The sequence below is a fragment of the Stegostoma tigrinum genome, chromosome 27 (assembly GCF_030684315.1).
Source record: "Stegostoma tigrinum isolate sSteTig4 chromosome 27, sSteTig4.hap1, whole genome shotgun sequence".
Lineage (NCBI taxonomy): Eukaryota > Metazoa > Chordata > Chondrichthyes > Orectolobiformes > Stegostomatidae > Stegostoma > Stegostoma tigrinum.
The window spans coordinates 49,379,458-49,397,950 of NC_081380.1; the positions used below are offsets into that span (position 1 = coordinate 49,379,458).

At 42.8% G+C, this 18,493-nt stretch overlaps 1 protein-coding gene across 12 annotated transcripts in view; it reads right to left on the reverse strand.

Moving 5' to 3' along the window:
* ncor1 (nuclear receptor corepressor 1) overlaps positions 1 to 18,493 on the reverse strand; it is a 382,757-nt gene that overhangs the window by 142,917 nt on the left and 221,347 nt on the right. For all 12 annotated transcript variants that reach the window (XM_048557338.2, XM_048557340.2, XM_048557334.2 and 9 more), the window contains one exon: positions 12,602 to 12,664. In XM_048557338.2, coding sequence (XP_048413295.1) covers positions 12,602 to 12,664 — 63 coding nt within the window. The remainder of the gene's footprint in view (positions 1 to 12,601; positions 12,665 to 18,493) is intronic.

Below are 18,493 nucleotides of genomic sequence, written 5' to 3' on the forward strand. Positions count from 1 at the left end.
TGGTAAAGGTGAGTATAGATGGGGAGTTAGGGTGGGGATAGGTCAGTCCAGGGAGGACAGGCAGGTCAAGGTGGTGGGATGAGGCAGGTAGAAGGGGTATCCGCTGTTCCCGATGTGGCCTCCTCTACATCAGGGAAACCAAGCAGAAGCTTGGAGACTGCTTTGTGGAACACTTACATTCTGTTTGCGACGAACGGCTACACCTCCCAGTCGCAAACCATTTCAACTTGCCCTCCCACTCCTTGAATGGCATGTCCATCCTGGGCCTCCTCCAGTGCCACAACATTGCCACCCGAAGGTTGCAGGAACAGCAACTCATATTTTGCGTGGGAACCCTGCAGCCCAATGGTATCAATCAGCTTCAAAATCTCCCCTTCCCCCAACGCGTCCCAAAACCAGCCCAGCTTGTCCCCACTCACTAACGTGTCGATCCACTCCTTCCACCTCAAGCCCCATCTCCACCTCCTATCTACCAGCCTCATCCCGCCTCCTTGACCTGTCCGTCCTCCCTGGACTGACCTATCCCCACAATAACTCCCCATCTACACTCACCTTTACTGGCTCCATCCCCCCCTCTTTGACCTGTCTGTCTCCTCTCCACCTATCTTCTCCTCTATCCATCTTCTATCTGCCTCCCCCTCTCTCCTTATTTATTTCAGAATCCCCTTTCCCTCCCCCATTTCTGAAGAAGGTCCACACCCAAAACATCAGCTTTCCTGCTCCTCTGATGCTGCTTGGCCTGCTGTGTTCATCCAGCTCTACACCTTGTCATCTCACTTATGCTCAGTTTGAGTTTTAGCCATTCTGTACTTAGGTCCCATTTCAACCTTAAACCAGACAAGAACAAAAGAGTTGGACTTTGGAGGTGAGATGAGAATGAACACCCTTGATATTCAGGCTATAGTTAACCAAGTGTGTTATCAAGAAGCCCTAGCAATACTAAGGTCAATGGGAACTGGATACAAGCATCCCATTGGTGGAGTTCTATGAAGCATTAAGGAAGATGACTGTGGTTGTTTAGGAGTTCCTCAGGGTGGTGTCCTTTACTCCAATATTGTAAGTTGTGTCAATGACCAGAAAGTTTAGAATTGGGGATGTTTGCCAATGATTGTTAGATGTTTAGCACCATCTGCTGACTCCTCAATTTTTAAAAATAGCCTGTATCACAATGCAACACGACCTCAACAACACTCAGTCTTAGGTTGTTAAGTGATAAGTGACAATTACATTGTGCAAGTGCCAAGCAATAAGAATTTCAAACAAGAGACCAATACTTAACAGCATTATTGCTATTGAATTGGATGACACAAAGATTGGGAGAACTGCAGATAGTGAGGAGGATTACCAGAGAATATAGTAGGAGACTTGGGCAAAGGAATGGCAGATGGAGTTTAATCCAAACAAATGTGAGGTGTAGCAGTTTGGAAGATGTACTCCAGGAGAGAATCAGACAGCGAAGCAGAAAGCAAATGGCAGAAGTCTTAGCAGCATCAACATATATGGGTTTTGCTGCACAGGATCAAAATTCCCCGAAAGTGGCAACACAAGCAGATAAGGTGGTCAACAAAGCTGGTAGCATGCTTGCATTCAGCAGTTGAGGCATACAATATAAAAATTGCAAATGTATTGCACCTGTACAGAACTTTGGTTCTGCCACATTTGTAATACTGCATCCAGTTCTGGGCACCACGCTAGCAGAAGGATGTAGAGGCTTTGGATAGAACGGAGAAATGGTTTATCAGGATGCTCCCTGGTTTGGCGGGTATTAACTAGGTAGAGAGATTTGACACACATGGCTTGTTTTCACTTCAACATCCGAGGATGGGGGACAATCTGATAGAGGTGTACAAAATTATGAGAGGTATGGGTAGAAGGAGTTTTTTCCCCAAGAGTAGAAATGTCAATTTCTAGGGGATACAGATTTAAGATAAAAAGGGGGAAATTTAAAGGAGATGGGTGAGGCAAGTTTTTTTTAAACAGAGAAGGTACCAAGTGCCTGAATAACCTACCAAAGGAAGTAGTGGAGGTGGGTACAACAGCAGCATTTAAGACACAATCTTGATTGATATACAAACAGGCAAGGAATAGAGGGTTATGGACCATGCAGAGGCAAAGGGTTTTTAAGTTTATAAAGGCATTACGCGCTGCACAACCTTAGTCTTCGGGTCTGTTCCTGTGCTGTAGCATTCTTTGTTCTATGAATCATAGGTCATATAGCACAAAAACAAACCCTTCAGTCCAAGCTAAACAAGTCCCCTTTGCCTGCATTTCACCCATATCCCTCTAAACACTCCCTCCACATCTACCTACCCAAATATCTTTTAAATATTACAACTGTACCTACATCTACCACTTCTCTGGCAGTTCATTTCACTAAGAACCATCTTGTGAGAAAATGTGGCCCCTCAGGTCCCCTTTGAATCTTTCTCCTCTCACCTTAAAAATATGCCATCTAGTTTTGGACTTCCTCACCATATGGAAAAGACCTTTGCTACTCACCTTATCTATCAACCTCAAGATTTCATAAACCTCTAAGGTCACCCCTCAACCTCCTCTGCTCCAGAGAAAAAATTCCCAGTCTATCCAGTCCCTCCCTATAATTCAACCTCTAGTCCCAGCACCATCCTTGTAAATCTTTTCTGAACCCTCTCCAATTAAATAATATCCTTCCTATACCAGGGTGACCAGAGATGGGCACAGTACTCCAACAGTGGCCTCACCAATGTCCTGCACAACCTCAACACTATGGCCCAGCTCCTATACTCAATCGTCTGAGCCATGAAGGCAAAATGTATTAAGTGTCTTTTTTACCACTCTGTCCACCTGTGACACAACTTTCAAAGAATTATATACCTGAACCCTAGGTTTCTCTGTTTGTCAACACTACCGAGGACCCCAAAAGTATTTGTACAAATGCTACCCTTGTTTGTTTTACCAAAATGCAATACCTTGCATTTACTCCATGTCCCACTCCTCAGTCCATTGGTCCAAATGATCAAGTCCCCATTGTAATCTTAGATAACTTTCTTCACTGTCCACCAAATCATCAATGTCGGTTTCATCTGCAATCTTACTAACCATGCCTCATACATTCTCATCCAAATTGTTCCTTCACCATCAATAGTCTGAAGGCATTATGACTGAACAGAAGCTTAGCTGTATGAGACTTACGAATAACTTTGCTACAAAAGCAGATTACATCTTAGTATGCGTCCAACGTGGGAAAGAGGCCATTTTGCCCATTGAGCCCATACCGACCCTCCCAAGAGCTTCCCACCCAGATGCATCCCCTACCCTGTAACCCTGAATATCCCATGGCCAAGCCACCTAACCTGCACGTCTTTGGACTACTGGAGTAAACGGATGCTGGAAATTCTGTGAAGTAATTCACCGTCTGACTCCCTGAAGCCTGCCCACCATCTGAAAGGCATAAATCAGGAAAGCAATGGAATATTTATCATTTCTGGAATGACTGCTGCTCCAACACCACTCAAGCTAGACAAAGCTACTAGGCAGAGTTGGTGGCAAATAGTAAGAGAACTACCAAGCGGGAAAAACATATTTACCCTCAGCCTTACCAATCTAACTGCCAGAGATGCATCTGTCCGTGACTGTGCCAATAAAAGTGATCACCGCACAGTTCTTGTGAAGATGAAATCTCACGTTCATACTGAGAATACCATTCTGTTATGTGGCACTATCACTATGCTAAATGGGACAGATCTAGGAAATCAAGGCTCGGTACTCATGAGGAATTGTGGGCCATCAATAGCTGAACTGTACTCCTGCACAATCTGCAACCTCATGGCGTGGCATCTCTCCCCTCTCCCTTCAAATCTCAACCATTGCCATCAAACCAGGGGGCCAACCCTAGTTTACTGTAGAATGTAGGAACTGCAACAGCAGCACCCTAAAGTTTTTGGGACTATCTAAACATGAGGCATCAATCTGATAAAGTTACTAAACAGGGCTACTTGCATTCCAAACAGCATAAGTAGCAAGTGATCAACAAAGCGAAGCGATCCTACAGCCAACAGATCAGATCTAAGCTCTACAGTTCCGCTGAATCCAGGCGTGAATGGTGGTGGATCATTGAACAACTTACTGGAGGAACAGGATCCATAAATATCCATAACCTCAATGAAGGAAGAGCTTAGCCCACTGGTGTAAAAGACTAGGCAGATGCATTTTCAGCAATCTCTAGCAGGAAGTGTCAAGTGGACAATCCATCTCAGCCTCCTTCAGTGATCCTCAGCATTACAGATACCAGATTCCATCCAATTTAATTCATTCTGTGTGACATCAAGAAACAGTTGGAGGCACTGGGTACCAAAAAGGCTTTGGGCCCTGTTAACATTTCTGCAATAGTACTGAAGATTTGAGCTCCAGAACTCATCAAGAACTCAAGACATGCTCTTCGACACTAGCATCGACCCAACAAATATGGAAATTAGCTCAGGTTATGTCCTATGCACAACAAACAGGACAACTGCAACTCAGTCAATTGCTTCATCATTAGTCTGTTCTCAAATACGAAAGTGATGGAAGGCGTCATCAACAGTACCATCAAGCAGGATCAGCTCAGCATTAACCTGCTCAGTGATGCCCAGTTTGGGCTCTGCCAGGGTCACCCAGTTCCTGACCTCATTACAGCCTTTGTTCAAATATGGGCAAAATAAAGAGAGCTAAATTCCAAAGGAAAGGTGAGAGTGACTCCCATTGGCATCAAAGCTGGATTCAACAGTGTGGCATCAAGGAACTGTAGCAAAACTGAAATCAATGGGTATCAGGGGCCAAAATCTCTCCAGGATGGGAAGATGGCTGTGGTTACTGGAGGTCAGTTTTTTTCAGCTACAGTACATCTCTGTAGGAGATCCTCAGGGTAGCATACTAGGCCCAGCCATTTTCAGTTGCTTCATCAACAACCTTCCTTTCTTCATAAGGTCAGAAGTGGGGATGTTCACTGTTGACTGCACAATGGTCAGCACTATTCATGATCCTCAGATACTGAAGCAGTCTATGTTCAAATACAACATCTGGACAATATCTAGAATTAGGTTGACAAGTAGCCATTAACATTTGGACCACAAAAATCCAGGCAATGACCATCTCCAATAAGAGACAATCCAGCCACTGTTCCTTGCCATTCAATGATGGTGCCATTACTAAATATCCCACTATCAACAGCCTTGTTGTTATATATCAATACTGTAGCTACAAAAGCACATCAGAGGTTAGTTATACTGTAACTTTCATGACTTCCCAAAGCCTGTCCACCATCTACACAGCACAAGTCAGGATTATGATAGAATGCTCTGCACTTGCCTGGATGAATGCAGCTCGAACACCACTCAAAAAGCTTGACACCATCCCAAATAAAGCAGTATGCTTTACAGGCACCACATCCTCTAGCATCCACTCCCTCTACCTCTGATGCTCAGTAAAAACAATGTATATTATCTACAAGGTGCATTGCAGAAATTCACCAATGCTCCTTAAACAGCACAACCCAAACCCACGACAACTTCCATCTAGAAGGACAAAGAAGCAGATATGGGAACACTGCTACCTGCAAATTCCCCTCCAAGCCACTCACCATCCTAACCTGGAAATATATCGCCATACCTTTAATGTTGCTGAGTCAAAATCCTGGAATTCCCTCCCTAATGGCATTGTGGGTTAGTTTACAGAATGTGCTCTGCAGCAGTTCAAGGCAGCAGATCACTCACCTTGTCAGGGGCAACTAGGGATGGACAATAACTGCTGACCAGCCAGCAACACCAACATCTCACAAACAGATTTAAAAATGCAGCCCAGCATCATCCAGAACGAATCAGCTTGTTCGAATGGCATCTTATCCCCCACTTTAAGGATGGGACTATGAATTTTCCTTTCAGGACAGAGGATAATGGCAGCTTTGAAAGACAAGACTTGGAGGTAACACTATTACATTATCAATGAGTGTGAGATCAAAGAAGGGAAATCGAGTGCTCAGTGGATTAATGGGAACAGGATTACGCGAATAGGAGACAGGTATCATGGGTATGATGCACAATAGCAGAATAACTACAGAATGATAGGAGATCATGTTAAATGAGATTTGGCCTGGTGGGATGATGCCAGGGAACTGGCGGAGGCGGAGGCAGAGGCAGTTGATTAGACTTGATCAGTTCTGACAAAAGGTCACTTGATCCGAAACATTAACTGATTTCTCTCCACTGATGCTGCCAGACCTGCTGAGCTTTTTCAGCAATTTCCATTTTTGTCTCTGATTTATAGCAGCCTTAGTTCTTTCAGTTTTTATTCAGTATTTAACTCAGTGCCACTTCTCTTCTAGGCATACCCACCTTGAGGAAACTCCATTCTGAGGAAGAGTCACCAGACCCGAAACATTAACTCTGATATTTTCTCTCCATGTGCTGGCAGACCTGCTGAGTTTTATCAGCAACAAAGCGTGGAGCTGGATGAACACAGCAGGCCAGCAGCACCTTAGGAGCACAAAAGCTGACATTTCGGGCCTAGACCCTTCATCAGAAAAGGGGGATGGGGAGAGGGTTCTGAAATAAATAGGGAAAGAGGGGGTGGCAGATCAAAGATGGATAGAGGAGAAGATAGGTGGAGAGGAGATATCAGCAACTCCTGTTTTTGATAAGGAAAATGCTAATGTTCGTTTTATCATATTTAACAGCACAACATTTGGAAACCAGTGACAGGATCAGATAGAGTCAGCATGGATTAACAAAAAGGAAGTCATGTTTGACAAATCTAAGGGAACTTTTTGGAGGATGTAACTAGCAGGATTGATCAGGGGAATGCATTGGATATCTAGATGTAGTTTACTTGGACTTTCAGAAGACTTTCAATAAGAAACGATCATGAAAACCTAAAGTGCATGGGATTGGGTGTGATGTACAGACATGGAAAGAGAACTGTTTGACAGGAAGCAAAGGGTAGAAACAAACAGGTCTTTTTCCAAGTGGCACACAGTCACTAACGGGGCACCACAGGGATGACTGCTTGGGCCTCCAGCTATGGATACTCTACATTAATGATTTAGATGAGAGAACTAAATGTTGTGACTCCAAGTTTGCAAATGACACAAAACTGGGTGGGAGGGTGAACTACTGGGAAGCTGCTTCAATGTGATTTGAACAAATTGAGTGAGTGGGCAAATGCAGGTCAGATATTATGTGAATTGGAATCACAGGAGGTGCAATGAGATCTAGTAAGCTTGTACACCAGTCACTGAAGTAGGCAAGTAGGTGCAGCAGTCAAATGGTATATTATCCTTCATAGCGAGAGCATTAGAGAACAGGAGCAGGGATGTTTTGTTGCAATCGTACAGAGCCACGGTGAGACTTCACCTTGATACTGTGGGGTGTTTTGGTCTCCTTATCTGAGGAAGGATAACTTTTATTTTTTCTTTTCTACAATGAACAGATGTCCTTTTGGTAAAGGTCATTGACAGCGTCATGTAAATATAGTCAGTGGTTAACTGTCAATGCAACCAACTACAAAATTATACTTCTGATCTATCAAGTCAGGTTTCATTCTGGGATCTGATGTGCCTAGAATTACAATTATCTGGGATTATTACAGGTCTCAATGGCAAAGAAGCCCAACAGCCCCTAACGTCTCTTGTAGAAGTTGAAGGTGAAGGATTAAAAGGTTGCAGTACATTACAGCCAGGAGTCATTTTTAACATTCCTCCATGTTTATAATGGCACTTCAGGTCACAGCAACCTCACAGTCTCTTGCTAAACCCTTCAGCACCAAGGCAGCCTCATGGCCCTCTCAAGTGCGGATAAATGTGAGGTTATCCACTTTGGTTGCAAAAACAGGCAGGCAGATTATCTGACTGGTGGCATTTTAGGTGAGGTGTAACAAAACCTGGGTGTCATGGTGGAACAGTTGTTAAAAGTTGACACAAAAACAGAAGTAGCTGGAAAAACTCAGCAGTCTGCAGCACCTGTGAAGAGAAATCAGAGTTAACATTTCAGGTCTAGTTCTTCCTCAGAACTGATGACAAGCAAGGAAAGTATCAGTTTATATGCAGATGGTAGGGTGGGGGCAGGGCATAAGTAGTAAACGGTATGTGGAGATAGATCCCAAAGGGAGAGAGGGGGAGAGAAAACAGCTGGACAGACAAAAGAGTGGATAACAATTATGCTAGGAGTATGAACAGTTGTTAATGGAGACAACAGGTAATGTGTAATGGCTGGTGTGCAGGTTAGAGGCTAGCACATAGTAGAGTTCAGGCCCTAAAACGATTGAACTCAATATTAAGACTGGAGGGCTGCAGGGAAATGAGGTGCTGGGTTTGGCTGGAACACTGCAACAAGCCTGAGTCAGCGACGTTGGCCAGGGGACTTCGTGGCAAAGACTGGCATGCAGGTGCAGTAGGCAGTGAGCAAGGCTAATGGCCTTCACAGCAAGATGATTTGAGTGTACGAGTAGGGTTGTCTTGCTGTAGTCATATAGGGCCTTTGTGAGGCCACACCTTGAGTAGTGTGTGCAGATTTGGTCTCCTAGTCCACTGAAGGACAGTTTTGCTATTGAGGGAATCCAGTGAAGGTTCACCAGTCTAATTACTGGGATGGCAGGACTGACATATGAAAGACTGGATCGACTGGGTTCGTGCTTGCTGGAATTTAGAAAAATGTGGTTGGGTGTATCTCACAGAAACACAAAATCCTGATAGGACTGAACAGACTAGATGCAGGAAGAACGTTCTTGATGCTGTGGAAGTCCAGAACTAGGGGTCACAGTCTAAGAAATGGGGTAGCTATTCAGGACTGAGATGAGGAAGAAGTTCTTCATTCAAACAGATGTTGAAATCGTGAAATTCACTACTATAAAAAGCTGTCAGGGCCAGTTCATTAGAAAGATTCAAGAGGGATCTGGACGTGGTTTTTGTGGCTAAAGGGATCAAGGGGCATGGAGAGAAAGCAGGAACAGGATACTGAAACTGCATGATCATATTGAATGGTGGTGAGGGCTCAAAGGGCCAAATAGCTTACTCCTGCATCTATTTTCTATGTTTCTCTCACCCAGCACCCTACCTACATTTAGCCACATATTAGGAATTTTTGTTTGTACAACTGGGAGTAACAACGTTTGGAACACTGCATGCAATTCTGGTCTCCCTGTTAGGGGAAGGATGTTGTGAAACTTGAAAAGGTACAGAAAAGATTTGCGAGGATATTGCTAGGGTTAGAGGGTTTGAGTTACAGGGAGAAGCTGGTTAGACCTGGGCCATTTTCCCTGGAGAATCAGAGGCTGAGGGGTAGCTTTATAGAGGTTTATAAAAATCAAGAGGTGGCTGGACAGGGTAGATAGCCAAGGTCTTTTCCCTGGGTCAGGGAGTCCAAAGTTAGAGGTCATAGGTTTAAGATGAGAGGGGAAAGATTTAAAAGGGATCCAAGGGGCAGCTTCTTCACGCAGAGGGTAGTGCATGTACCGGATGAGCTGCAGAGGAAGTGGTGGAAGCTGGTACAATTGCAGCATTTAAAAGACATCTGGATGGGTATGTGAATAGTAAAGGTTTAGAGGGATATGGGCCAAACATTGGCAAATGGGACTAGATTAAGATAGGATATCTTGTCAGCATGAACGAGTTGGACTGGAGGATCCACTTCCATGCTCTACAACTCTGACTCTATAGTTGGGGATAGAACAGGAAACTACATTAGAAATAAAAACAATTAAAGTCAATTAATCCACACAGCCTGCAATATTTCAGGTTTAAAGAATAAAGTAAATGTCTGCACAAGTAAAATGAAGAAATCAAACTGCAGTACTAAAATTACCTCTGAGCAATTAGGAAGCTATGTGCCAACAAAACCAAATATACTGTCCAAATTCCAAAACGGTTCCAATTACCTCTGCACTCACAGAGGAACTGAATAGATGAAACCCTGTCAAACCATCACTACTTTCTCAAAGCCAATTAGCCTGGGTAACAAATGCCAGCCTTACCAAACTCCCACATCGCACCAAATAATAAACATTAGGGGAATCAGAGATCATAGAACTACTGAGTCACTATCAGCCCTACTTCATTACTGTTCATCCTGTCGTTGGTTTTCTGCATACCAGACTTGCATTGTGACTCCAATCATTCAGTCAGAAAACATGATTTAGTTTCACAATTCCACTTAATATGCTGGAACATTATGACATTTTCTGAAGTATGTTAGTGAGGTAATGGGACATCACTAAGATATTACTCGAACTAACAAACATGCTCCCAGATCTGGCACACAAGATCTTTACATTTAAGCATTTATAGAACAAAAGACCTTTTCCCAGCTTGGATCTGCTTCACAGAGGTTTATGCTCAAGTCTCCCCCCACTTCTCCCAGAATCAGTCACACAATAGAAACAGAGTAGTGACAAATGGGCCATTTTTGAATTGGTTAGACTTGTAGAATGTGGCAACTATCAGTTCTGAGGCCTCAACTGTTCACAATCTACATCAATGACTTAGATGACGGGATCAAAAGAATAGTTGCTAAATTTGCTGATATCCCCTTAGATGGGTAGGAAAATAAGTTGTCCAGCACGTTTGCAGAAAAATACAGACAAGTTAGGTAAGTGGGCAAAAAAAAATTGGCAGTCGGTATATAACATAGGGAAACAGGAACTCATCCATTCTGGCAGCACAAATAAAAAGACAGTATACCAAGTGAATTGGAAGACTGTGCAGAACTTTGTGGTACAGAGGGATCTGGGTGCCCTGTTGAAAGGTTAATTTTCAGATACAGCAAGTGATTGCCAGGATAAATGGAATGTTGTAATTTATTACAAAAGGGGAATGGAACATTTACTTAGGGAAGTTTGTAAATGACATGAAGATCAGCCTGGTGATTAAAGGAAAAAAAATCTTAAGAAACAGGAAGAGATAAACAGATTTGTCAGATGGACAGATCAATGGCAGATAGAATTTCATCCTGAGAAGTGTGAGGTGATGCACCTTGGGGTGCTGGCCCAATAAATCCCTGAAGGTGGCTGGACAGACTAATGGGGTGGTTAAGGTACACAGGACATATTCCTTTATCATTGCGTACAAGGCTTTGGTTAGGCCACCGCTGGAGCACTGTGTGCAGATCTGGTCACTAGAAGGACGAAATTGCCCTCGAGGAGGTAGACAGGAGATTCTCCAGGATGTTGCCTGGGATGGAGCAGTTTAGATACCAAGGAAGGCTGGATGGGAATGGGTTATTTTCTTTGGAGTGGGCAGAGAGGTGTATAAGTTTATGAGCAACATGGACAAACTGGAAAGGAAGCAACTGTTTTTTGGTAAAGGGCAGAAGGTTGAGTAGCGGTTTGAGGAAATAGATATCACCCAGAGGGTGATGGGAATCTGCAATGTACTCTGAAACATCAAACCTTTTTCAATTATGTGGATGCGTTCTTGGAACATCGACATTCCAGGCTATGGGCCAAGTGCTGGGAAGTGGGATTAGGGCAGATAGGTTGGGAAAAGACCTGATGGACCAAAGGGCTTCCTCTCTACTGTATGGCTCTAAGTTTTGCTGCAGTCATACAGGGCATTGGTGAGATCACATCTGGAACATGGCATGGAGTTCTGAGATTTTGACCTGGCGACAGAGAAAGAACAGTGATATATTTTTAAGTCAGGAAGGTGAGTGGTTTGGAGGGGAACTTGAAAGTGGTAGTGTTCTCATGTATCTGCTGCCCTTGCAGCTGGTACTGTGCATGGGTTTGGAGGGTGTTGTCTAAAGACCCTTAGTAAATTTCTGCAGTGCATCTTGTAGATGTGGTGTGTACTAAATTCAGCAGTGGAGCCAGTGAACATTTGTGGATGTGGTGCTAACCAAGCAGGCTGCCTTTTCCTGGACAGTGTCAAGTTTCTCAAGTGTTGTTGAGGCTGCAGCAATCCAGGCAAGTGAGGACTATTCCTTAACATTCCTGGCTTGAGCCTTGTAGATAATGGACAGGCTTTGAGGAATCAAGGGAGGAGTTACTTGCCTTCGTTGGCCAGTCTACTTCAGGTTTTTGGCTCTTATTGGCAGGCATTGCCTGGCATTTGTGCAGTGCAAATGTTACTCGCCACTTCCCAAGCCAAACCTGAATATTGCCCAGATTCTGCTGCATTCCTACATGGACCCTTCCAGTATCTGAGGTGTGGTTAACAATGCTGCATACTGTGCAATCATCAGCAAACATCTCCACTGCTAAACTTATGGAGGGAACATCAGTTAAGTAGCTGAAAATGGCTGGCCTTAAGACGTTACTTTTTAAGTACGAGGAGCACTTGTGGCACAGGGATAGTGTCCCATCTCTGAGCCAGGAAGACCAGGTTCAAAACCACCTGCTCCAGGGGGGTGTCATTACATCTCTGAAGACTGATTAGAAAATATCTATCCTCGAATACTAATGTGAGAAGGGGCTGAAGGATATAGGGGTTAGACAGTCTGACATTCCTGATTTATGAACTTGAGACTTTTGCAGAACCACAATTTTCACATAGCTCAGCTGCTAATGGAAGAATATAGGATCATAATGTACAGTGTTTCTTCTGCCAACACGAACCTTACTGTTCTGAACAAGTAAAAGCTTATTTTCTGGCACTAACCTTTTTTGGCCACTTCCATTTCTTCCTCTGTCCAACGAGATGTCTCTACAGGTTCAGTGACAGCTGAAAAGTACAAGCAACAATCTGTTTAAGAGACAAAAAAGCCCTCAACCACCGTTGCTATATTCATCTATATGACATTAACTCTGCTCACAGCTGTCCTTTAAAGCTTCTGGTGGTCTGCAAAGACCTGTCAACTCTGGTAACTCCAAATTTGGACAAATCTTACTTTCCATTGTCCAGAGAAAAGTTTTTAAAAACTGTGGGATTAAAACACATTGTCAATTGAACATTTAACTGTTTCCAGTATAAACTGAAATTGCTAAGCGATCTTGTTGGCAAAAGGTAGTGTGCCGACATCTGAGCAAAGAAGCCCTGTTTTAAATTCCACTTTCCAGAGATGTGTACTAACATCTCTGAACAGTCTGACTGGAAAATACAAACAGAAAATGTTGGAGAAACTTAGCGGCATCTGTGGAGAAAGAAACAGAGTTAATGCTTCAAGTCCAACAGGACTTCTCCAGCAATAGTTCTAAAAATGTCACGTTGGACTTGAATTATTAACTGTGTTTCTCTTGGCACAGATGCTGCCAGATCTGCTGAGTTTCTTCAGCACATTTTGTTCTGGTTCTAAGTTTCTAAATCCACAGTATTTTTAAAAAATTTTATCAACAGACTCCAGATTGCTGGCAGCATTTAATGGTTTTGTTCTCCTTCAAATCTTCTTTGACATCCTCTTGCTCACTCAATGCTTTTGTTCCTTGTCATCCACTGTTGTCTTTCTTATTTCCAGAATGAGAGTTGGGCAAGTAACAACTATGCTGTGTTACTGCAACCTCCTAAGTTTCAGGCTTCTTTCCCTGGCTCCCCCAGTCACCCTTTTGTTCCCCTCTTCACTCTGTCTTTCTCGCCATCTTTTAGTGTGCATTGAGACACAAGAGGCCCTCTCCTATAGTAATAGAAGGATTTTAGGTTTTATTATTATATGACCATAACTCCCCTGCTCCAAAATTCCATTGATCCATTTCTCCGAAACACAATACCTCACTCAGGTTACAGTCCAGCTGCAAAGCCCAGCTGAAAAAAATACTTACTTATTCATGACTACGAATCATCTCAAAACACTTTGCAGCCAATTAACTACTTCAGAACTGCACCAAAATGGTGCACACAGATAATGCTCATATGGGTTGAAGGGTTATAGGGAGTGGGCAGGAAAGCTGAGTTACAGCTGAGATAAGATCAACCACGATCACATTAGATGGCAAAGCAAGCTCAAGGGGGTAAATTGGCTATTTCTGTTCCTAGTTCTCATGTTCCTCATTCTTAGATAATCAGTAATGTGATGATGAGCATACAATCCATTTTTTTGTGAAGTGATCAAAATGGACCAGGATATGAAGCGTAATAATCCTGCTCTTCATCAAAATAATGCCAGGGCATCTTTGATATCCACTCGAACAGACAAGGTGGCTTCAGTTTTCATAACTTCATCTGAAAGATAACACTTTATTTTTCCGATGTTTACTGGCAAAGGAAGCTAAGGACTACAGATAAAAAAAAAACGTATGGTGGATTATGACAAAAACAGGTTACAGTAAAACTAAGAAGGAAATGACAGATGGAGATAATGGGAACTGCAGATGCTGGAGATTCCAAGATAATAAAATGTGGGGCTGGATGAACACAGCAGGCCAAGCAGCATCTCAGGAGCACAAAAGCTGACGTTTCAGGCCTAGATGAAGGGTCTAGGCCCGAAACGTCAGCTTTTGTGCTCCTGAGATGCTGCTTGGCCTGCTGTGTTCATCCAGCCCCACATTTTATTAAATGACAGATGGAGATGGCTATTCAATTCACAATAACTGAGCAGCACAGGTTGGTGCTGTTGAAGTAATATTGGTTTACTGTGTGCAAATTCCTGCAGAGAGTTCAAACAGGATCAAACCATGGGACTGAGGGATAGCAACTACTTGCAAAGTAGTGAATATAAAAAAAATGAGAAAGAGGCAGTTAAATTTATTCAATGCACATTAAAAGATAGCGAGAGAGACAGAGAGAGGAGGGGAACAAAAGGGTGAATAGGGGAGCAAGGGGAAGAAACCTGAAACTCTAGGACGTTGCAGCATCACAGCACAGTTGTTATTTCCAGAATGAGAGTTGGGTAAGAAAGAAAGACAACAGTGGATAACAAGGAACAAAAGCATTGAGTGAGGGGGAGGGTGTAAAAGATGATTTAAAGGAGAAAGGGGAAACAGGAGCTGGAGAAACAGGAAGGAGGTCGAATGAAGAAAAAGGTTGATTGTCTACTTTCAGAAAGTTCTTTCCCATTCCTCTCTCCACTGGTTTACATAAACAGCCGTGGCAACGGTGAGAGGGAAACAGACCTGATGACTGACATCCAGGACATGATGCTGGCACTCCAGAAGGCAAACACGGGGCGACTGAAACCACCCAATAGGTATGCAGGCTGGAGGGAGTGGGAATTCGAAAAATGGAAAAAGCTGGAATGTCAGGGAACGGGCATCCAGTACTTTAGAGATGACAAGATCTCTAACTCTTGGACCAAGGCCGGAGTACAACAAAAATCCTCTAGATTCATTAACAGCGTGCTCTTGCGGCGTAACCTATACCCGACGAGAACCACATTATCTAGAGGTAGGCCGAACTGAAACAAACTATGCCGTAGATGTGAGATGGCAAACAAGACCCTACCACACATCTCAGGATACTGCCCATTCGCTAAGAACGCTCGAATCAAACGCCATAACAAGATCGCTGACCAGTTGCAGAAACACGTCAGTAAGTACGGCAGGACATCGTACGTGGAGCCCAGACTATTCGACAAACATGGCTCCCAATGGAAACCCGATCTCATATTTAAAAAGGACCAGCAGATCGCGGTCGTAGATGTCACAGTGCGGTACGAAAATGACAGCAAAGCACTGGAAACAGCATGGCGTGAGAAAGTGGAAAAGTATAAACACCTGAATGCCGAGATCACGGAATCGACGGGAGGCGTGGTGCCCAGCTACTTTGGCTTCGTGATGGGCGCACGAGGCAAGTGGTCGGAAATGAATAACCGCCTCATGACATTCCTCGGCATCGAGAGATATGATACATTCACCCAAAAGACTTCAAGACTCACTTTGTCACTGACACTCGAACTCTTGCAACTCTTCAGTGAGTCAGGACAACTCTTCAGTGAGTCAGTGTCAGTGAATTGCACTTCTCATCAGCCAGACCACTGAACTATCCTTCCAAGGAATCAAATTGACCTTGGAGCCACTTTGTTCTTTGAATTTTTTAAATTACTTGAATTACGTTCAATATCCTCGACTAGATCTTATATTAATGGAGCTATGAAAAATATTAGGCATGACATATTAATACTCTTAAATTCTCAAGTGAACCAGAATGTGTATCTGGTCTGCTCAGATTTTTTTGAACTTGGTAGGCATTTAGGTGAGCAACATGAAGACTCATCAGCCATTCAGCTTTAAATCCAAATTCTCACGAATTTGACAGTCTCACAAACTACAAATATTAACTGGACAAATCAGCAAGCGAGAAATGCAAGTAAATTAGAATTTGAGCTTCATGGTTGGCTTGGCAGAAATCACAGGAAATGGAGCTGAATGGCCAGGCCTGAAATATTCTGTTTGGTCCAAATGCGAATACTCTGTCGTGATTTAATTCTTCCAATTCATGTATAACATACTGAATTAACATTTGTAAATACTTAAAAAAAAATTCAGCATGATTTTCTGAAGAAGGGTCTAGGCTCGAAATGTCAGGCTTCCTGCTCCTCTTATGCTACTTGGTCTGCAGTGAATACAAGAGGTTAGGCAGAAGATTAAAAAGCTGAACCTCAAAAGGAGCAACTTCTGGTTTATTCCCCATGCCAAACTCAAATGAGGGTAAGAATAAAAGGATAAAGGAGATAAATCAATGACTGAAAAGGTGGTAAAATGTTCAGAGATTCAGGTTCTTCGATCATTGGGATCTCTTCTGGGGCAGGAAAGACCCGTTTCATCTGTACGAGAAAGGAACCATTGTCCTAGTGAGAAGATCTGCTAATTCCATTAAGGGCGACTATAAACCATTTAATGGGGGAGTGGAGGGATCCAATGTAGCATATAAATGGAAAAATAGAGGAGGATGGTTTTGAATCTGAAGCTAACAATTTAATTAGAAAACACAGACCGGATCATATATATACCAAGCGGAGTAGAATAACATTGCTTCATTGGAGGCCACACTAGTGATGTTACCTAGCACAATAACAAGACGTTTTGCTACCATGCTAGGTAACATGACTAGTGTGGCCTCCGATGAAGTGATATTATTCTACTCCGCTTGGTATTTATATGATCCGGTCTTTTAAACTGGGTTTTGTCACTTCCAGTTTTGTTTTGCATGGGTTTGTATATGGGGTCTAACTGCATATTTGCTGACTGTATTACGGGTTGATAACCAGGCCTTTAGGAATTCCTGTGCGTGTCTGTGGTTGCCTTAAGCTAAGATGGTCACTTTATCCCAGTTAAATTGATGACCTTCAATGTCCAATTGTGCTGAGGGAAAAGTTCATCATGTTGTTTTGCTGCTAGCTGGTGTTCTTATATCCTGATGGCTAGTTTCCTTCTAGTCTGGCCAATGAAATGTTTGTTGCCGCCATTGCAAGTACTTTGTAAACGATACTGGTCCTGTATGTCATGGTTATTGGGTCTTTGATCCTTGTGAGTGTTTGTTGTAGTGTGGCTGCAGGTTTATGTCCTAGTGATAGTTACGGGTTTCAGCAAGACAATCACCTGGATAATGCTCTCTGACCCAAATTTGCAAAGTACACCTGTTCTGTTCTGGTTGTTTCTTATAGCAGAGGCTTTCACAATAGGTTTTAGGAGATCATGTTTTATACAGCTGAGTCAAAGCACACCTCCTAAACAACATGAGTTCTGCAACTTAATTGGTTAGCAATTAATTTTGTTATAACATAGCCTGGATAGCTCAGGTTATGTCACAGTGGGCTATTTAGATACAAATGATGGCATCTCAGAGCCAGGTACAGAGTTTAATACATTTTCTGAAAAATCTATCTCTGTTGCTGATACTAACTGATTATGGTGTGATGACTTAAGATGTATCCAACAATCGGGCAGCAATGATTTGAACAGCCTTTTTCATAACTGAAAGCTAAATCAATGAATCAGGAATATAAACTGGGCTACGTCCTGGCCTACATAGTCATCATCTGAAATCTGGGTCCTCTGCTCAAGAAAAAATTTTCTTAAATAATAGAACAGTAATATCCCTTCCTGAAAGTGAGTTAATATGAAAATTGTGAAAATGTTTCAATATTTTACACAAAAGTAAGGCAATAAGTCCATTGAAGAGCCATTTCCAAAACATCATTTCTAGTTAGGTTTGGAATCTGTTGTTGTTGTGTGCACACCCTATGGAGAACATTCCTGCTGCAGAACATGTCATTTCTTCAGAACAGTTAAACACAGTGTAGAAATAAGTGTTTACATAATAAACTTCCTGTACAGTGGAATTACTACATAAAGAAACAAAGACCAAGAATTATAAACATATCCTAACCCAGGAATGTGTTGCATCACAGGATCTATGCAAGAGTTCTAAATGAATAATTCTGGCAAACCCTCGTGACAAATAGGAACAGACTCACCACATTTTGTTGAATGGGTGATAGTAAGCAGCTGTATGAGTACGGGATAGGGTAACAGATTTACTGGCAATCCTTGCCAGCAGTTTAGTTCAGAGGAAAAAGGGAAATGCACAGACTGACCAAGCAACAAAGGAAAAAAATTCCAAGAAACATGAGTCAGCACCAGCTGCAGTGAAAGATTAGGAACAGTAAAGTACTAGAAATGA